Here is a 22,377-nt window from a genome sequence, read left to right as displayed (position 1 = left end):
GCGTGTCAGAAGGGGCTTCATGAACCATGAAATCAGGAATCGGAGATGCTGGGCATTGTTTTCTGAAAGAAACACTAAGTAGAGACGTGCATGGTACTTGCCTCTTCTTTAGATATCCTCTTTCGCTTAAACCGCAGTGGTCGCTTAATTTGCCTTAACGCTCGCTTTTTTATTTTCAGGACATTTATGGGAGCCGAACTTAATCGTAAAAATTGGACGAGGCGTCAGTATGCTCAATTTTTTTATTTACATTCAACATTTAAGACATTTCTTATATAACATTGGCTATGTTATTCATCAACGAAACACAATATTTGAAAAAGGTACATATGAGTATAAGTTGCCGCTTCATTAGTATGTGGTGCAAGCTCGACCACCGTAGCTAACGGGACTACATTGTCGATCTTTTGCCGTAAATAGGGCAACGTGACTCCTACTTCGGGATCAGAGGTGCTCGAAAGAATTTTATCTATATTTAGCGTTAATGAGCTCCTATATGGCACACTGTGACCGTGTGTAGGGAGAGGGGGGGAAGTGGCATGTTCTTTTTTTTTTCACGTGTATTTCATAAAATTTAGCATAGGGGATACCTGCATGTGTAGATGCAATTGTAGACTAGGCTGGCTGCGCATGTGCAGTTGCCGCATTTTGCCCACCGATGCCAGTCTGCGGTAGCAGGAGGCATCCGGTAAACTGGTATACTTTACAATTTTGAGCAATTATTTTCTGTTCTATTTGGCTACTACAAGTACTACTAATACTACTCCTACTACTAATACAACTACTACTACGTCTACCATAGTACATATCTACTATGTTAAATCTCTCTATTAGGACCTCCATTCCAGACGTACAGGACCTGTTCTATGCAAGTTGGGATTTCGATCCTAAAGACTTGATGCTGAAAGAACCAGAACTATTAAGGCGAAAGCCTTCAATGGATCATGCTGTCGTGAACAAAATGTGTCCCGCTTTTGCGGCGTTCAGGTTGGCCGAGGCAGGAGGACGTCATAGAGGTCTCGACCAATCACAGAACACCACCACAGTATGCGCGAATGCATGCCCCATATGTCAATGAATGATCAATTACTAATTAATGAAAATAAAGCAATTACCAATTGATGCCCCATAAAGTATTGCATTAATTAACCAATTTATGATTAATTAAACGCTGAAGTAATTTATTACCTTCTTAATTATTAATTAATTATTATTATTCACTAATTAGTGCCAGTTGCGTAGCAGGATGGGGCACTCAGTCTTTCGCCAGTCACTACTTTATTCGCTAAAGTCCCTCGCATTTTTTAAATGTTAAGCATGGATATAAAATAAATGTTTCACTGTCGTGTGTATAGCAAGCATTCCAGAAAGCAACATTATTTTGATAGACTTGTCGATAAAGTGGCTCTTCAGAGCAGCTTAGGCAGATGTAACTGGCTGAAACACTTCTCCACAGTTTAAGAAAAACAAGCAAGTGTTGAGGGGAAGCCTCAGTTCTCAGCCTGCGGACTGAAGCTGGGTACCTTTAGCTTATCCTCCTATTGTAAAACAGTTCAAGAGCGCTGTCGAACAGCGCTGCGTTCGAGGGTACAAAACGAAGCGTATCGGCCTGCATTTGATTTTTCCTGCATCACAATCAGGGCCTTAAATAAAAAACCTGCTTAAATCAATCAGCGGATTGACCTTGGGGTCTGCACAGGTCCCCACCTAAACTTGAAAATTTATTTTTAGCAAACTTTAGCGGCCTAGCGACCGCTCGCCTGTTGTTGTGGCTGTAGGAAGAAGGAAAAAAAAAAATGCCTGTGCCTGCTACTGACTCTGTAGCTGAGCCACCTCCGCTGCCTCGTGCAGATTGATTTCTTGATTTATTTATATTGTTAATGGAAAGGCGCGGTAACTGTCTCACTTGCTTTTTTGTGGACACCACAACCGCGCCGTAAGGGAAGGGAGGACGATGGGAGTGAAAGTGGAAAGAGACAGAAAAGAAAATAGAGAAGAAAGAAAAGAAAGAGGGAGAGAAAGACGCGCGCCGCAACAACAACCATCGTCCACCACCGAAACGGTGGCGGGGGCAATGGCGGCCTACAACAGATAAATATTCTGTGGCAGGCCAGCCCCCGCCGCAAGCGGCGGTGACCTACCTGTCCCAGCCCCATCGCGTAGCAGATTCAGAGTTGTTCACAACGGCGGCAACACATGCGCTGAATGACGGCTGCGGAATGTTGGTCGCTGCACCACCTTAGCAGCCAAGAATGAAACAATGCGTTATATTTTAACATAGTTCACTCGGTGAGGTGCTTTGTTTTCGAAAAAGTGGAAATAATCACTTAGATTCACTGTATATGGCGCTATAAGGCAAAACTAAATCGTGGAAATTAAAGGACTTAAGTTGCATTGCAAAGCTGGAGAGCGATACCCCGGCCGCTCGATGGAAGTGCGCTTCCATCGAGCGGCCGTGGCGATACTCACGCCCCTTTATCGCTCGTTCGATACCTAGAGATGACGCTATATGTCTTCGTGCTCTATATGCTTTCTGAATGGGAAAGGCCGAACGACAAAATAGACATGCATAATACTACTATTGGTAGAGGAGCTGCCCGGGTTCGATCCCGACCGCGGCGGCTGCGTTTCGATGGAGGCAAAACAAAGAGGCATCCGTGTGCTGTGCGATGTCAGCGCACGTTAAAGATCCCCAGGTGGTCAAAATTACTCCGTAGCCCTCCACTACGGCTCCTCTTTCTCTTTAACTCCCACCGTCTTTCCCTTACGGCGCGTTTCATGTGTCCACACAAACAAGTGTGACAGATACTGCGCCTTTCCCTTTATGTGACCCAATTATTATTATTATTATTATTATTATTTTTTTTTTTTTTTTTAAGAAGATGAACAGGCTCGTGGGTGGCGAGTAGCTTTTTTAATGGTATGGGTGGGGACGCCTGCGCTCGACACCTGCGAAGGGGTGCATGGAAATTTTTAAAATTCTATTTCCACAAGCTATTTGCCTGTCAAGACCACCAGAGGTACGCAACTTTGCAACAGCAAGACAGATACAGAGAAGTGTGTTAGTGATGCTTACATCGCATTGACGAGATCCGAAATTAACTTTATCAATAACGGATAGAGGTGCGGCGATAGGCGCATTATATGTGATAATCCGATGGCAAATCATGCATAAAAAATGCATAATAACAAGGGTTGAATTTTCGTGTTCGCGCTCTGTTCGTCCTCTCTCTTTTTGCGTTTGTTACTGAGGAATCAATACTACGATAGCCAAACCGAGACCTCGGGTGGCCGCAGCTACGCCGTGAAGACGCGTAGCTACGGTCTCCTCATAAAAAATCGGCCTGCCATGACAATTGAATTCAGGTTACCCCTATGCAACGGGCAGGAGCTGCCAACTCGGGTCGCTCCTTTCATATGGGAGGGCGATATCAGAATCAGCCTGCCAGAACCGTTTGCATTCCCGCTGCCCCTACGACACGCAGGCACGTCCATACGGCTTGGTTGAAGCGGGACTTTATATGTGGGCTGGTCTCTCTTACTCTCTCGCGTCATACCCTTGAAGGATGAGCTTACTTGTATCCAATAATGTAGCACCTTACACTGATAGGGCGTGATAGGAGAATAATGTAGCATTCAAAAGAGGCTTCCGCCGTTGCTTTCGTAATTCAACTAGGATTAACCAGAGCTAAACCACAACTAATTTTTTTTAATTGTTAATGAGTCGTAGCGCGCTGAGATTTACAAGTGAGAATATATTTTTAATTTGTAGAAGTGCCCCAATAAACTGCGTTGAAGAACTCAATGCAACTACCGGTGATTTGAGGATGGCTCTTAATGGGTGATTGCCATTATCAATTCATGCAATCAATGTTTCAGATTTTACATAGCTCACTGTTGCCAGTACTTGCCATATATTTATGTTAGTTATGCTCTGTGTGGCAATATACAAGTTAAATAATAAAGAGAGCTTCTCCAGAAGCACACCGGAGCCTCCATTACACTAAAATGGCTTCTCGATGAGCTGGTGCGAAACGTACAATGTCACAGAGAGCTCACGTATTGCTCGTTGTGATGTGCAATAAATTCACATAGCCTCAAAAGATGCTGCGTAGCCTCTGTAGCATCAGGTACAGCGAAATTTAAAAGATGAATTCATAGTACTATAACTAGCCCCTAACGCACTGAAGGGCTATCCCTTTGAGACCCATCAATGCACTAACCAATATTTTCTAATTTCCTTACAGAAAAATTGTTTTTTTTTTTATGATCGTCTGACAGAATAGATAGCATCAAAGCAGAAGATCAAGACTTTTGTGAGAATGTACCAAATTACATGCGTAATTAGATGAGCTTTTATTTATGGAATTGTCACCACAGTCGGAATTATACGTCATGCTCGTGCATAAACTTATGGTAAATTTAGATTCCTGAATTCCATGTAAAATACTTTTCTTTCCTCTAATAAAATGTGTGAAATGATACTTTTACCGCCGCGTGCAAAGGACCTAGAACGCCACCCGAGAAGTCTTCAAATGTGCGCTGTTTTGATAGAAAAATGAGACTTTTCGGGGTCTGTTCTCAAGATGTCAGGACAATATTTTTTTTTATTTTTAGGGTGTCACAAACGGGGGTGTTAGCTGGGTCAAAAAACTTACTTTTTACTAGGGGTCTAAAACATATTTTGTTCTCGCTTGAGACGGGATGGAAAGAGCTATGTATAGTACTGCTGACATGAGAGTAGGAGGCAACCATATACAGGGGCGATAGAAAAAATGCAATCAGTTCCTCAGTGTTTCCTGGAAGACTCGAGCGTTTTGTTCCGTTCAACGTAGAAGTGCGGCGACCTGACATTGGAACAGCGGAGCGCGTAGGCGCCACTCTAATCGCACTTTTATTACCGCGATAGTGCGCATTTTTTTTTGTGTGTGTGTGTGGAAAAGTCACTAGACAACGAAGTTTGTTCCTTAGATTTGTAACGAGACATTTATGGTTCCTATAAAGTTCTAAATCTTTGTAAGTAAAAGAGAAATTTTGCACTCCAAATTCGAGAGCTTTTGTTCTCTAGACGTTCTGTAAAGACTCCACTATATGACTGAGAAGTGGCTACTTCTAACAAAGGGTTACAAACATAGGCTCCCGTGTTACGGTACATTTTGGTTTTGTTCTTCGCGCAATTTTTGCAGGTTCAGACACGTGGACGCTCGTGATGGCGACCACACTGGTTATCTCCTTGGCCGCCGGCTACAACATCACGGCTCAGGTGGCTTCCGAGCTCTTCCCCACCGTGATCCGGGGCCGTGCCGTGCTGCTCCAGAGAATGCTCGGTGATTTGGGCAGCTTGTTGGGAACCCAGGTCGCCTCGCTGGTACGCGTATTTTGCGCTTGTATTCTCATGACTGCCAAGGAAAGCCTTAATGGGACTCAGCTTATCAATGCGTAACCATTGTACAGCTATGTTTGTGGTTTGGTGTAATCATGAGCTTGTCCGCACAATTACGTTCGAACGAATGAGTTTAAAAGAAAATTAATAGTTGCATCAGATAGAGCATAAAAACTCTTATGGGAAATTGAGAGGTGCATATGGACCAATTAGTTAATTCCAGCCAATTAAGTCAATCAGACGTCGAAATAGTCAGGAGGGATACCGTCGGCTTTCAAAGGGGGTCATGTGTAAATACAGGGGGTCATGTGTAGACTTCCGGAAACGGGAAAATTGAAATGTTCGAACGTGAACGAACGAGAAAAGGCGTGATTTGCGCGCCCAAATGGGTGGAAATGCTTAAAAAGTGTGTAAAGACAGATAATCAGCAAACTGCAGTCTGAAAAATTCCGAGACCACTGCAGAATCTGAGTGAAGAAATGCAAAAGCCTGAGCGTTGCTCCTGCACACGGTACATCACGCGCCCCTTGTCGAGCACAATCAGCGTTCCGTTGAACGCATCAAAGTTCACCAGCGTTCTGTAATTGGTTTAAAGGAAATGAGAGACGCAGTATCTGTCACCCGTGCAATCTCGCTGGCGCATTTGGCGGGCAACGCTGCAACGCTTAGGCTTACGCATTTCTTCCTTCCAGATTCTGCAGTGATGTTGAAAAATTTTTATTGAAGATTGATTTTTCTTTTTTTTTGCAGTTTTAAGCGTTACCGTGTGTACACATTGTCAGTGGTCAAAGTCGCTGTGGAATAAGCGAACATGTTTTCTATCCCACTGCATATGAGGAGGCTAACTACATCCATGCCTACCGTTGACTCTGGATATACGGTTAATGTGTATTCGTGACCACCTATATACCTTTCCTCCAGATTTAGCTGCCTGTTCTGCCCCATAGATACGAACCGATCTACAATCAGAACAGACGAAAATTGTCAAATGGTGCGGTTATGGAGATGTTTACGAGCGATTAGCTGTGAACTTACGGTCCAGCTATGTCTCACTCAACTCAGATTCGTTCATCGGTGAGTGCAGAGGGATTCTGTTGACGCCACAAAATTACGAGCCATTGGAAACGGCAGTCAGCAATGACAATCTGTTTTTTTATTTATTATTATTATTTTTTACTTAGCCAATCACGGCGTCACATATGGAACTGTCATAGGCATTCCTGCTGGGTTCAGGGTGCACTGAGCAAGTACTAAAGAAATGATGACTGTCCAAAAACAAAGCCAAATGCGAATATTTCATGGTCCAAATTGTGAGAGCAATAAATCAGATTAAAATTCAGATCCAAGCCCTTACGGATAGAGTACAAAGGCAAAGGGCAGATTTAGTTGTCAGTGGAGAATAACAACAAACAGCTTAAGAAACATTCGACCAGCTGCAGTGTTTAATCTGGCAGTGGAAATGTCGTGGCTTCCAACTCAAGCGAGCGTTACTGCAACAGAAATGCATTTGACGCTGTTTGATGAGAACCAGCTAGCTGTTTCTAGTGAGAAAAAGTAGCAAAAGTCTTTGGATACCAGTTTTTCTGAGTGACAGAGGTGAGAAATCACGCATCACAACGTTCATTAGGAGGAACAGTGGGGCAATCGAGCACAAAATTAACTCGAGAGAAATTGAGGCAGTGGTATTAGAAATTCTTACGAGACAAAAAGAAGAACCGAGCATGTTCTTCTCAAATTTGTACAGTTTCCCACACCAGAGAAAGGCGAGATTCAGGGCTCTCTTTCGCAAAAAGATTAAGGATACCGAGACTAAGCCCTTACTTATAGTTGGCGAATTTAACGTGGTGCACCCAGAATGGGATTATGCTCAACAAGATTCTAAGGACAGGTAGCTATGGGAAAATGCGCACGAGCTGGGATTGACCTCACACACAGACTCTAGTAGTTCATCCAGGGTTAGTAACAGCGCGTGCGCAGACAGCTCCCCTGACCGGACCTTTTCCAAAAATGTGATAGATCTGAATTAGCAACATTCGGAGCAAAATGTCCACAGCGATCATTTCATTCTGGCCTCGATCCTGAAAAATGGAGTGTAGACACGTCCCGCACGCCAACCGCGGGTAACGGAGTGGGACCGATTTAGGGCGAAGCGAGAGAAAGCTGCCACAGGGAGGATCACAAACATAGAAAAATAAACGGAGGCCCTCAACCGTCACGTAGGAGAAGCAACAAAGACGCTTGAAGGGGACGATGCCCCGGAGATAGCTGATAGCAAACTGCTTCACATGTGGGAGCAAAACATGGCATACAGCATAGACTTAAGAAACAAACATGAAACCGTGATGTCAGACGGAGGACCGCTAGAAATAGACAAGAAATTGAAAATTATGCGATAAAATTTTGTGAACAGAATTAGTGCAGCAGATGCGACGAGAAGGAAGGGTCATGAGCCTTTCCAAAACGTGTGGCCTGCTGAGACACCTATTGGATCAGACCAATTCGAAACCCGGGCCCAATCGGGAATCACGTTTTCAAAAGCCAGGCAAGCGTTTGAGGGTACAGACGTCAAATTTATGGACAAATTAATCCCTATGTACAATTGCGATACCCACAGTACCTCCCTCCCAGAGTATAATGGAGCTCCCAAGGAGGAGCTCGACACAACTATCATGAGGCGGAGGTCAGGGCAGAAATATTGAGACTAAATACGAAATATACCCGAGCATTGAAGGGATAACCAGCAAACTTTTAAGAAACCTGGACCATTACTCCATCAGCGCTCTCACGGAGTACATGCGAGAACTCGGGACTAAAGGCTTCCAACTGCCTCGGCAGTGGAAGTCGGCAAACGTAATTCTAATCCCAAAGCCGGGCAAACTCCCGGAACTATAATATCTAAGACCTATTTTCTCAACATCAAGCAAGAGGAAACCTATGGAGTGCGTAGTCTAGACCAGAACTACGCGCTTTATGGAGCAAAACGACCTGGAGTAGCAGGAAATGGTCGCCTTCCGACCAGGATTGTGTACGCAGGACGTGATACTCCACTTCAAACATGACATAATCGACTTGCATTCTCATCATCATCATCATCATCATCATCAGCCTGATTATACCCACTGCAGGGCGAAGGCCTCTCCCATATTTCTCCACTTAACCCGGTTCTGTGCTAGCTGCATCCACTTGACCCCTGCGAACTTCTTAATCTCATCCGCCCACCTAACTTTCTGCCGCCCCCTGCTACGCTTTCCTTCCCTTGGAATCCAGTTTGTTACCCTCAGCGACCATCGGTTATCCTCTCTTCGCCCTACATGTCCTGCCCATGTCCATTTCTTCTTCTTAATTTCCACTAGAATGTCGGTAACTTGAGTTATTTCTCTGACCCACTCTGCACGCTTTCTATCTCTTAATGTTACCCCTACCATTTTTCGTTCCATAGCCCTCTGGGTTGTCCTCAACTTAAGTAGAACTCTCTTGGTTAGCCTCCACGTTTCAGCCCCATAGGTGAGTACAGGCAAGATGCAACTGTTGTATACTTTCCTCTTGAGCGATACCGGTAAGCTGCTAGTCATAATCTGCGAGTGCTTGCCAAATGCGCACCATCCCAATCTTATTCTTCTTGTTATTTCCTTTTCATGGTCCGGATCTGCGGTTACTACCTGTCCTAAGTAGACATATTCGCCTACTACTTCCAGTATTTCGCTACCTAATGTAAACTGCTGTTCCTTCCCGAGGCTGTTGAACATTACCTTAGTCTTCTGCATATTGATTTTCAAGCCTACCTTTCTACTTTTTCTATCTAGGTCATCAATCATTATTTGCAGTTCATCCCCCGAGTTGCTTAGCAAGGCAATGTCATCAGCAAATCGCAGATTACTGAGGTATTCTCCATCTACCCTTATCCCTAACTGCTCCCATTCCAAGTCTCTGAATACTTCCTCTAAACAAGCTGTGAATAGTACTGGGGAGATTGTGTCTCCTTGCTTAACACCTTTCTTTATGGGAATTTTGTTACTTTCTTTATGCAGAACTATGGTTGCTGTGCAGCCACTATATATATCTTCCAGCACTTTCACGTACGGCTCGTCTACCCCCTGATTTCGCAATGCCTGCATCACCGCCGAGGTTTCAACTGAGTCAAATGCTTTTTCGTAATCAATGAATGCTATGTATAAGGGCTGGTTATATTCCGAGCATTTTTCTATCACCTGGTTGATGGTATGGATATGATCGATAGTAGAGTACCGTTTCCGAAACCCTGCTTGATCCTTTGATTGATTGCAGTCTAAGGTTGTCCTGATTCTATTAGCGATTACCTTAGTAAATACCTTATACGTAACAGACAGTAAGCTGATTGGTCTGTAATTTTTAAGGTCCTTAGTGTCCCCTTTCTTGTGAATGAGGATAATGTTTGCATTCTTCCATGGTTCCGGTACCGTCGATGACAACAGGCACTGCGTATACAGGGTGGCCAGTTTTTCTAGCACGATATCCCCCCCGTCCTTCAGCAAATCTGTAGTTATCTGATCCTCTCCAGCTGATTTCCCCCTTTTCATAGTTTCTAATGCTTTCTTGACCTCGTCTTTCGTCACTGGTGGAACGTCTGACTGTTTTTCCCTACCGTCAAACTCATTACGGTCCTGACTACTTTGGCTGCTGTAGAGATCTGTATAGAACTCCTCGGCTACTTTGACTATCTTGTCCATATTAGTGATGACGTTGCCCGCCTTGTCCCTTATCGCATACATCTGGTTTTTGCCTATGCCCAATTTCTTCTTTACCGCTTTAAGGCTTCCCCCGTTCTTTACAGCATGCTCAATTTTCTCCATGTTATACTTCCTTATATCGGCCACCTTGCGCTTATTGATTAGCTTTGATATCTCGGCCAATTCCATCTGGTCTGTTGGATTGGAAGCTTTCATACTCTGGCGTTTCTTAATCAAATCTTTCGTCTCCTTAGACAGCTTACCGGTATCCTCTCTAACTATCCTACCGCCTACTTCTACCGCGCACTCAGTAATGATATCTCTGAAATTATTGTTCCTTGCCTCTAGGGTAATGTCGCCATCCTCAGTTAGAGCTGAGTACCTATTCTGTAGCGAGATCCTGAACTCTTCTGCCCTCCCCCTCACCGCTAATTCGTTGATGGGTTTCTTTTTTACTAATCTGTTGCGTTCCTTCTTCAGATTTAGGCTAATTCGGGACCTCACCATCCTGTGGTCACTGCATCGCACTTTCCCGATTACCTCTATATCCTGCACAATGGCGGGGGTTGAACACTTGCATTCTATAGACGCCAAAAGTAATACTTTGCTTGAAGATGACAGAAAATTTTGATAATGTTAAACACGAAGCGATCATCCGCGCTCTCCAAGTGATTGGGGTAAGCGCGCAAACTTATGACTACATAAAGGATGTTTTATCAGATCGAACTCCTGAATAAATTTCCAAGACATTGTCTTCCACAGTCAGGTTAGGGAGCAGGGGAACGCCGCAGGGCTTGATTATCTCCCAGTTATTCTTCAATGTGGCGATTAGGGTCCTTGCCGAAGCTTTGAAAAGCATAGGGGAGGGGGGCCTCATTTTTAATATTTTTGCGAATGGCATCAACTTCGGGATAAACCAGGGAACCGATGCCGGCATTGAGGAGCGCCTGGAGGCGGCGGCGGACACTGTCGTGGACTATGCTGCCAGTTGTCGAGGTCTCTCGTGCTCTCCGCGAAAATCACAATTATTCTCCTATAATACAAAGCGGCTCCGATGAAAGCGCAGCTGGGAATTTGACATTAAAGCAGAGGGGAAACCAGTTCCAAAGGTAGATACCATCAGAACCTTATGGCAATTCATTCAGGAGAATGGATGTAACGATAGAAAATCAAAAAGCTAGAGAGATTTGCCACGAAAGTCCATGGAATACTTACAACGGTCGCGCTGAAACGACGAGGTCTGAAGGAAAGAAGCTTGCTTAAACTAACCCAAGCTTACGTAATAAGCCGCGTGAGCTATGCCGCTTCTTTCTTAAACATCAGGTCGGAGGAGAAGACGAAACTAGACTCACTCATTCGACTGTGCATAAAGAACACCCTGGGCTTACAAATTAGCAGAGGAAGACACAACAGCGGGGACGAAATAGCAGATGCTGTCAGAATTTCGCAGCTCGAAAGATTAAGCTGAACGAATGCGGTCACATCTATCCTCAAAATGGTAGACTTGCAAATAGGTAGGGGACTACAAGGCAAGTCAAACAGTCCGCAGTACTGCCGAGACAATTTATTAATTCCCCACCCCCCTTCCTTGTAACATGCATCCCATATTCAGCACGGAGAGAAGGGAAAAGGGACTAGAAGCCCTAATCAGGCTCTTCGATTCGATAGACAGTAATTCGGTTGTGTACGTGGACTCGGCAAGTGGCAGATCGGATGCGGTAGTTGTCTAGGTGGTTAACGGCTGAGGTGCTGCCGTATCGGCCTCTACCAAAATGCTCGCCTTCTCAGGCCCACGAGAGACGGTATGCAACAAAGTTCTTACGAAAACTGGGTAAGCGATGCGCATGAAGTCAGAAAAAAAAAAAAATGGAAAAACGGCCTACTGCATTTGACGATTCCTGAGGTGCTACGGCATATAGCACGTACGAGTGAGGAAATTATTGGCCGCAATGACAGTGTCAGCTCGTTGTCTTTTACCGTTCACTTTGGGCCTTCTGGGTTACAATGAGATCATTGTACTGAACATTTGAATAATTGCCGAGCGTTACTTCTGCAAGATAGAGTATAACAAACACATAGCTAATTAAAACGATTTCAGAAGTACTGCACTTTTCAACGATAAAACATAGGTCTGGGCTCGAGCGAACAACTCTGTGTAAAGGCTTAGGGAAATATCCGACAAACGAATTTGGGGCTAGTCAAGCTATCTTGGACATCAACGTTAATAAGTGAACGTCAGAAAATTGCAAGAGCCTTCTATAGAAATACTAAAAAAAAAAATAGTAATTGTATTTACCATGCACAACATAATCTTTTTTTTTTTTTTAAGCTTGTCCTTTGCTAGGAAAAACGTCAAACATTACAAGAACTATTATTAGTGAAACCGACAGCATACACGAGCCCCCTGAGTGCGTATGCGCTTATGCTTTTTGCTGTAATGAAATTTTGCGATGCGCGATAAATAACGCTCATAAATAACATCTTGTCTAAGGCTTGTTCACAGTTTCTAAAAATGTCATGGATACAAATATGACTTAGTTATATATTTGCTTTCAAAACCTGGGCGAGGCTGTCTTGAATTATTGCATTTTTTACACATTCAAAACAGCTTTTTTTTTTTTTTTTTTTTTTTTTTGCATGTGATCGCAGTCTTTAGAAGGAGACCTTCCTTTTTGTTTCAGCTTTGAAGGGTTTCGATTGAGGTACTCCCCGCAAATAACAAGACATATTTATTCTTTCAGGCCCAGTTGGACACGTACATTCCCATGCTGGTGACGGGCTGCTTGTCCTTGGTAGCCAGTGTGCTCGTCTTTCTCCTCCCAGAAACGGCTGGAATACCACTGCCGCAGACTATTGAGGACGGCGAGCGCTGTGGCAAGGGTCAAGGTCTCTGCTTCTGTCCGTTGTTCAGCCGTGACTCCGATGCGCCAGCAAATAAGAAATCGTCAAGGAGAGAACGGTATGAAGCAAGTGACCGAACTAACTGTGAAGATTCTTCGAAAAAAGTTTTTTTTTTTAATATTCTTTAAACAGTACTCATGACGGTGGGGATGACAAGTTCTCTACTTTTCATTAATGACTTAACGCTTGCCCCGCTGCGGAGGATTCAAGAGAGGGTGTGAAATAGGCGACGTCCCCATGTTCAGGCAGAAAGGCAGAAGCTGTTTTGCCTTTTGTTTTTCTTTCTGTGATACCAGTGATAAAATATATTGTGAAAATACAAACCCTCGGGCGAGAAAGCCTGCATATGACGTGAATTGGTCGAAACCATTTTGGTTGCTAGACCTGCGATTATATATTTATATATTTCTTTTTTTTTTTTCGGAGAGGGGAAGGGGTGATTCGGAAACAGCAGTTGCTGCGTGTCTTAATAAATGACACTGAAGATGCCAGCAACTTCTGTTTTCATGTCGTCGCTTTGATGCTCGTCGCCTGCTTGTGAAAAGCACTTCTGATGACGCCTTCCAATCGATAACTCAGAGCAACTTTTTTGCTCCACGAGAGCGGGAAGCGTTTTTGAATGGGTAGTTTACATTCAGATACCGAGATCTCATTAGACGTCAGCAAATGTCTTCTGCTTCGCTGATGCGATAGTTGTTCCGGGCCACCGAAAAGGAAGGTAAAAAGCAACAAAACTATCGGGCACTCGGCTCCGTGGCACAGCGATTAAGGTTTCGCTTTCCGGAACCGAGGCTATAGATTTGAAGCCGGCATGGACGGCAGTGTTTAGATAGAGGAGAAACGCGAACACACTCCTATGTTGTCAAAGTATTCTAAATTCCAAGTGCTGAGGCACTATCCCCCCCCCCCCCCCCCGCACACACACACAAAGCGATAGCTGTACGTTGGTGTATATTTTCAGATTTTACTTGTGCAGACTTTTTCAACGAATATGGTTTGGTGTTGTAGCGTAAAGTAATATTTTGTTCCTACATAACTAATTAACGGCAATAATTACGATCTTCAATTAATGCAGTGCTATAGTACACGAAATAGACTATCCTGCAATATATCTCTTGATGCCGGAAGATACGATGAATATTCAATCACAATTGAATACTTCACGGTAATTTACTAATACTTCATTCAGTCAAGTGCAGCAGTTCCTAACATTTGCTATCCAATGATAAATGTTTTTGCATTATGGTGCAGTGCTACTTCTAATCCAGAACTACCTGTTTAAGAGTGATAATTAAAGCCTGCTATACATTTAGTGCAATTATACTTGACATAAGCTATATACAACAATATGTGACTGGATGCTGCCGCATAAAGTTCAGTTTTTAACCAATAAGTGTATTCAATTACGACATGTATTGAGTAATGTGGTCAGTTATTTACACAGTCAAAAGTAGTCAGTAAGAAATGTGGTCGTGCACCAGTTCACCATAGCACACCGTTCTTAGCGAGACTTGTCACTAGGCACGCTAAGTCCCAGTTTAACCTTCGCTGAGCTCGAAGGTCAGGTTGACGAAACGAGGTGTTTTTGGGCTTCGTACGTGGCTAGTAGTAGAGCTACTACTCTCAATGCCAATAAAAAGAAGCGCTGTATGCGGTGAATGCTTTGAGCAGAAAAGTCTCCTTGAGCACCAATGGTGAATATGCCAAAACATCAGGGACGAGCAAACAAAAACATTTTGATAGCCACCAGAATATGAACGGTTGATCGATATTCGTATTCTGTTCAAAAGTGGAGCCCCTTGTTCATTTGAAAAATACCCAACGACGCGGACATTAGAGGCAAAACGGTTACCGGGCACCGAATTCACTCTATTGGATTCTTCTCCTCGGGTTAAACTCGGGCAGCTTCATTGGCAGTGGCACACCATGGCGGACTCCGTGCCGAGTCCTGTCGGTTATGGAGAAGTGAATAATCTGCTTTGCTGTGTGCAAAAAACTGTACATCTATTTCGTAATGTTCGCCTACTGCACTCATGAAGGGTAGGCACAAATGCTCTGACTTTTGTGTGAAATGAACGCATATGAACCCACTGTCTGAAACACTGTGTGTAATGAACTCATTTATATGAGCCCATTTCACAGAGTGTTTGCAAGGGTTCGAAAGGCATTATAGTGAGCTGAATACCGAAATTAAAACCCCCCATGATGTTGAAAACCAATAGCGCGATCTTATGCGCACTGTATACGTGTTGTTTGCTTAAATCATAGGCGGTGCTTCCGTAAGCGAAGCAACTGCTCGAACCTGTATTGTAAAATACACTTTACCTTACAGTGTGCTACCAGGAAATGTTAGTCTACTGTTCGTTTACCAGCTTGTCAAGGCTGGAATGTTTACTGTGCTGAACTTTACACTTATAGGATTACCCAAATTCAACGTCAAAATTCTGTGCGCTGTTGCCCTGGTTTGTTAGGCTATTCCGAAATGTCTTAATTCTAACAACGTCATTGGCATTTCCCATAGAAGCCTACGCCCGTTGGTTGCTGTGGCAACCCCCTGTTTAAAGCCCGCAGCCTCAAACAATCAAGGGCATTCATCATGCGGGTGGTAGCTGGCAAATGACAAACCCGCGGGCACTAATTCGTCGGCGGACTAGGTGACGTCACGAGACCCGACGACATTTTCTAGCTGGAATAATATGCCAGCAATGGCAGCTCTTCTCATACGCAAGGGCGAAATAGAATCGAACTCCGCCGAACATTATGTGCCGTCGCTCTGATTGGATAAACTCTTTAGGGACGGCACAACTGAGTGATCTCGCGCGGGCAGTCTAAACTAAGGCTAGCATACCGTAGCCTTAGACTGACCAATGACGAACCATTACTTTGACTTGTCCTTGGACCTTGACCTAATAAACCATGAGCGAAAGCAGTACTCCGTACAATGCCATTGACTAACTGTATTAAACTTTTAACTTTCTGACCACCCCTTTAGTTTTTTTTTTAGGGGACCTTGCTTTGCTTTAATGAATTTCGGCGATTCTTTCTCGCGCAGGACCCGTCTGTCTCTATTTCGCAAGAAACTGCCCGTGACCCGGCAACCTGCAGTGAACATAGGATTTGATGGCGACTCTGTGGTGGTGCCAACAATATATACTACGCTTAAGTGAAGCATCCACAGTTTGTGGTTGTTGTAGACGGAACATTCATAAATACTTCACTGGTCTGCAAACCCATTATTACTGCTGTCCCATGAACATTCAGAGTGAACTTCAGCCCCACAGCTCACTTTCGTGCTATTTGTGATGAAAAAATAAATGCATTACACAAAGTTTGTTTGTTTTTGTGGGGTTTAATGTCCCAAACCGATTCAGGCTATGAGAGACGCCGTAGTGGAGGACTCCTAAAGTTTCGCCCGCCTGGGGTTCTTTAACGTACACTGACATAGTACAGCCCATGGACGCCTTGCTGTTCACCTGGACCGAAAAGCGGCCGCCGAGGCCAGGATTGGATCCCGTATCCTTGGGCATAGCAGTCTAGCGCCCTAACCACAGCGCCATCACGGTGGGGCTAACTAATACAGACCACATTCACATTTTAGTGTTACGTTATTACCAAAACTTCAGAGTTTATGCAACCGGAAAGAAAACGAGAGTGTATCTGAAAAAACTTGGGATGTGTTCAGGTTTCAAATTTGTGCAGTCTGATGCGACCTCAAATCCTTACTAACAGTCCTGATTATTTAAGTGGCCTTGAATTGATATCCTTTTTCGGGAAGCGTATGTTTAAGCTGCATACAAGCTTATTGGTTTTGGTTCCCTAAAAAAAAAAGGAAAATAGCTGTCACAAGTATATAAAATAATGCAACTTTATTATTTGGTTTACACTTGCAGCATGTGAAGCCATATATTACAGATTACCGCTGAATTCTGGGGAGGTTTTATTTCTCGAGAGAAATTATCTATACGAGGGAAGTATTGCAATCGAGCTCTCTCATTATGCGAAGTACCAGGAAACCATATGCATAAGAAACTGGCATTTTTGGACAAAAAAGCCCGATTTTTCATTTTGAATGAGCTGCTCAGGTTCGCACTTAATTCTGGGGCCTAGTACAGGGCCCGCACTAGGGAATTGACTTCTTATCAGATTACACATGTGGAGGATTGCGTAATTTTACATACATCACAGTCTTTACTAAAATGAGGTTGGAGAGTATTCTACAACGTCACAGTAAAAGTATCTTTTCAATAGTTAGTATATTTTTCCTGACAGTAAAAGTTTCAGCTTAAGAATGGCAGTGATAAAGATGCTGGCTCGTTTTGTTATAAGAGATTTACGGTAACGTCAGGCTTGGGGTAATCAGCTCGTAATAACATGCCGCCTAACAATGTACTTACGATAAAATTACATTACGAGTGTTTTGAATTCACTTTGTGTACGTAGAACTTGCTTTGTAAATTCTCCTACACTTATTTGATGCTAAATTTCCCACATTTATTATTAATTCCTGAATTAGCTCAGAAGGTGGAACCTAACAAACACAACTAAAGTATTTTGGAAGCAATCTGCTTGGTACACGCATAGGAAGCATGCATTCCCCTCAAGGGTAAGAAGACTGTCGCTGATTTTGCGAAATTAAAAGCTGAACATTTCAATAAAGAATAACAATCGATGTTTACGAAGAAGGAAGCTTACTAGGAGATGAAGTGAACTAGCTAGCCGGCATGAATTGCTGCAGGAACATTGTTATAGATATTTAGGCCAACACTAAGTAAATGATATTAATTTATTTCTTGTCAATCGCTATTTCACTCTAACTATAAAAAGTGGCAATAAAAATTATTTGCGTCAAGATCTCGGCAGAAACATATGTTCACTTTGTGAGAAAACAAGCACTCGCTAAGAGGAAAGAAGGCTGCCGACAGTAAACAATGAAGGGTTAAAAAAAAGCGAGGAGAAAGAGAAAGGTAACATAACTACAATAAATTTCACTACTAAAAAGAGTTTCTATCAAACTCCGGCTTAGAACGGGGCTCTATAAGCATTGCTGAACTCACAGCATGCAGTTTCCTGCTAGTACAATTCTCTTCAAGGTGTACGGGATGCGAATGCAGCAAGAATAAAATTATTATCTAGTCACAGGAAATGTTTCAAGGAATGAGTATTGGGCGCATGTTCTCTTCGCTGATAGCAAAACCGTGTGACTGAGTTGTGGGCTAGAGCTATATTTCTCTTGGTGCACACCGCCGTAGCCTTGCGATGATGATAGGGGAAATTTAATTTTACTGCACCTTTCCAGCACAGCTTTATTCAACTTATCGATATGCGTTGCAACCTGGTGAGGCTCCTATTGGTAGGTCACATAAACGTCAGCGTAACTTTGTTTCGCACGATGTTTAGTGTTATTGACCTCCACCATGCCGCCTAATTACGACGTTGTGCGAGGTGTCGTCATATATGGCTCTTGAACGTCTGTGCTCGCGCGTTAACTTCCGGGATGCTCTTGATTGCTTTCGATTATTCAGGCAATTTATGCAACACTTCGCAGGAATGTAACAGTAATTTCGGGTCCTCATTTTGCGACGCTTCTTTTTGTTTCGTCCTGAGATGTTTTTCTCCGTTCCCGGCGACATAGACAGTTGGAAATGATATCACGGGGTCGTGATCAGAGCGTGCACATGACGCTACTTACATGCACAGTCTCGACTCACCAGTGTCTCATAGGGTGCAAGACCATGGCATCCCTTTGACATGGGAGGCTGCATCAATGTCATCTACACAGACAAGTCCTGGACAGTGTTGTGGTGGCGTAAAAATAATGGTCCGGAAATTCCGAGGAGTTCTTATACTTAGCGTGGGAAAATTAAAAAAAAAATCAAAATAGGAAATAAAAAATAAATATGAAATATTTTCGGAAATAAACTCTTCACTACAGTTGACTGTTTATTCACAAAACTGTACTAATTACATAGTTTTTTTTTTTTTGACGCTACCCTCCTTTTGTCAAGAAAGGAGCACCTCCGGCGCCGCACACGTGCACTTATCCCTCCGTGTGCGATATCCCTTCCCCGCGGTCTCACCCGTGCAGAGGAGGTTGCGCTTAGGAGGATCCGGGTCGGTGTTGCCCTTACACCAGCAGTAACTAGGACGTGGTCATACTTCCAACACTTATATCCTCGCCCAGGATGCCCGATCTGTAACAACGAATATGTCGAGGCCGACATCCACCACTTGCTGTGGGACTGCCCAGCACTCAAGCCAACACGAATCCGGCACCTGAGAATAGCTGGCCTTTCAGCAACCAATCCTGCCTCATACGTCACTTGGACGCAGGGACCTCATCATCGCTCACTTCTGGACTTCATAAAAGCAGCCAACCTTTTTCCATTCATTTAATCATTTATTCATCCTTCATCTCATAACCTACTGATGCCCTGAGGCAATAAATATCGACTTAAAAAAGAAATTACATAGTTTTACAGTAAAATTCACAACTGACTTTTGGTGAACGTAGACCGGCGGCTAGTGCAAAGGGGGAGTTCCAAAGTCATGGGCAGGAAGACGCCATATCAGTCCTTGAAACAATGCAAAACTCATTTTCAAAGGCCCTACATCGCGAAAAAATGCAGCGCTTTTCTTCTTTTTTTTTTTTGTCCCTAAACAGTCACTGATCGCAATAGACGCGCTGGAAGCTCAGTGGAAGTGAGACGTTCACTGATAGCTTGTTTCAATGAGTGCGTAGGTCATGATCATGATTCATACCACAATCAAACTGCATGCGCTGTTGTGTTACGTCTTGTGCTTATATATTTTTGTGCTTCGCCACTTGATGGAATGTAAACGGCAGCCATTGCTAACTGCATTCTCATTATGTTTAGAGCAACTGAGCAAAATAAACAAAAAAAGAATCGAAGCTTTAGTCAGCGCGACACATCATCGGTAGGCCTTTCGTTTCGGTCGAGCCTTGATGCGCCGTCTGAAGTACTCAGTTTTGTGTTCGCGAAGCAAGAACCGCCAGATTTCCTCTCGTCGCAATGCTCTAGAAAACACGTTTTTATTTGTCTAATAAGGTGATATGGTATCATTTGAACAATGTTTTCAAAACCTCATAGGCACTAACAAAATAACAGAAATTAATTTGAAACAAAAAAAAAATGATTAGTATTACTTTTCTTGTTGACGAAATTTGAACTATTCTAGCAAAAAAAAAAAAAAAAAAAAAAAAAAAACAACAGAAAACATCAACCGTAGCTTAAAGCATATGATTGAAAATATATTTTCCTACTCGGAGTCATCATTTAGAATATTTGAAAGTGATTGCTCAACAGCCGGTGTACAGGGAACGATGTAGGTTGTCTGTCTTTTAGTCTGCTCTAAGCGGCTGTTGTTTCGCGCACGTAAGGGAAAAACGTAAGTGCCTTTTTACGCTTGACAGCGCTGTCCACCGAAACCGCGCTTTCTATATATGGCGAATGGATACAGAATCCAGTTTCAGGGGACACATGTCTGAATATTTCCTCATGCAATTTCACACAGCAAGCGGCAAATTAATATCAGACTTTAAGCATGCCTGATGACGAGGTAAGCAGGGCTGTGTTACGTGTAAATTATTGTTTTTGAAGGCAAAGCGACTAATTGGAATATGTGTCATGGTGCGCCTCCTGCCTTTGGGGAGAACACAGGCACTTCTCTTTCCAGATTAGTAATATCCCAGCGGTAAAATATCTGGAGAGTGAAGAAAAATTACCGCAACGATAATAGCCTAAAAAGTAAACCACCGGTTGGGCGGCGATGCTCCCTTCGCTTTAGCTCCAGCGCAGCCCTCATATAGCACGAACTTCTTTCGAGATGAAAGTTGCGGCGAGCACAAATTACATCTTTTATACGTCAACATCGAGCCTCGCAAGCCTGACGCGCGCTAGCCACATAACTCGTATACTGTGGCGCGGCAGCTATGTCGCCATCCACGCACACTGTGCTTTTTTTTTTAATTTTTGTTTTTTTGCCCTGCCGAAAGAGAAAATATTGGACGTGTTCCCAATTTCGGAGCACTTCCGCTTCCGAGTTGCAGCAGTTTGCCTTTTTATTCAGAGATTCAGGCACAAATCTTGGAGCGAGATAAAGAGCACGAGGGTAATAAACGACCCTTGGCACTCTTTTCAGGGATGACATCAACGTGGAGAGGGGCGGGAGAGATAAGAAGGGATGCGCCAGCGGTTGTTTTTCTTTTCTTTCTTCTTTTTCTACTCTCGGTCCGTAAGAGTATCACTCTATTTTATATGCTTATTTCCCTTCTTCATGTTATCGCCACCCTTCCCCTCCTCTACACACCCCTTCTGTTCACTCATCCTTTATTCTTGGCCGCGTTGATTGTTGGCCTTGAACGAACTTAACCCACACGACGTCTACCACAGGCTCATGCCACAAAACAGCCTAACCTCACTGACTTTTAGCTGACATCCCCTACGTGCATGGGTTCTCGCACAAGCTTACTGACTTTTACCCGGCCCGGCGGCGTCACCTGGCGATGGTCGCGTGACTCATACGCAATCTTCGAAATCAGGTTTTACGATAAATTACCGAGGTATAAATGCAGTTAAGCACTATTTCTAACAATTGTCGTACATACCATTAGTCACTGCGTGGTTCACTGCTCTTGCTTCATCCTTTTTTCTTTTTTTCCTGCACCGGAGGGCCGCAGGTAGCATTCACGTTCCGATATGCCTCTAGATATATAGACCCTTTACAGCGCGAGAGCATGGGCGCTGCCATATTTGATCATGTGACCCTTCCGCCATCGCCGTCCTTCGGGCCTTCTGGTTTGACGGCTTCCGGCGCGCTGGTACTCGGCTGCACGGTGCGGCGTACCCGCTATCGCTGGGGGCAGCGAGCTTGTAGACAGCCAGAAAACTTCATGTGAATGCCCATAATATGTGTAGGTGCTAATAATGTTTAATTTAACCATGCAATTCATTTATTGCGTCCTCCTAACTGCCTGCATTAGCTGCAACGTTTCTACAAACTCGTCAGCCGTCATTTTTTTATCAATTCCCCCTCTAGCGCTCTTTTTGAAAAACACGATTTCCTGTAAAACTGAATAGATTACTGATTATTCCCTCTGATTATCCCCTCAAAAAACTGATTATCCCTTCAAACTCATCTTTTTTTTTTTTTTAATTTTCTTGAGCAAGGGGCGAATGCATGTTCAGACAGTGCTGGCTGAGACGCATTATGAATGTTCACCATTTAACATTGTGCACAATATTTACTGCTCAATATGGACGCGCGTGTAATCCCCGACAATTGATAAGGTATAATTTTACCTCCTGTAAATGTCCTGGCTTCAAGATTATTACGCTGCTTGAAGGCCGCATCAGGCGCTCAGCGGCG

The 22,377-nt window shown here is 43.7% G+C and overlaps 1 protein-coding gene across 1 annotated transcript in view; it reads left to right on the top strand.

Moving 5' to 3' along the window:
* Positions 1–16,284, top strand: part of LOC146199453 (solute carrier family 22 member 13-like) — a 63,233-nt gene extending 46,949 nt beyond the window's left edge. The window contains exons 8-10 of the mRNA XM_084592771.1: positions 5,187–5,368; positions 12,831–13,048; positions 16,043–16,284. Coding sequence (XP_084448897.1) covers positions 5,187–5,368; positions 12,831–13,048; positions 16,043–16,157 — 515 coding nt within the window. The 3' untranslated portion in view covers positions 16,158–16,284. The remainder of the gene's footprint in view (positions 1–5,186; positions 5,369–12,830; positions 13,049–16,042) is intronic.
* Positions 16,285–22,377: the final 6,093 nt, after the last annotated feature.

The sequence above is a fragment of the Amblyomma maculatum genome, chromosome 2 (genome assembly GCF_055883805.1).
Source record: "Amblyomma maculatum isolate TAMU_Amacu chromosome 2, ASM5588380v1, whole genome shotgun sequence".
NCBI lineage: Eukaryota > Metazoa > Arthropoda > Arachnida > Ixodida > Ixodidae > Amblyomma > Amblyomma maculatum.
This window is presented reverse-complemented; position numbering and strand designations above follow the sequence as displayed.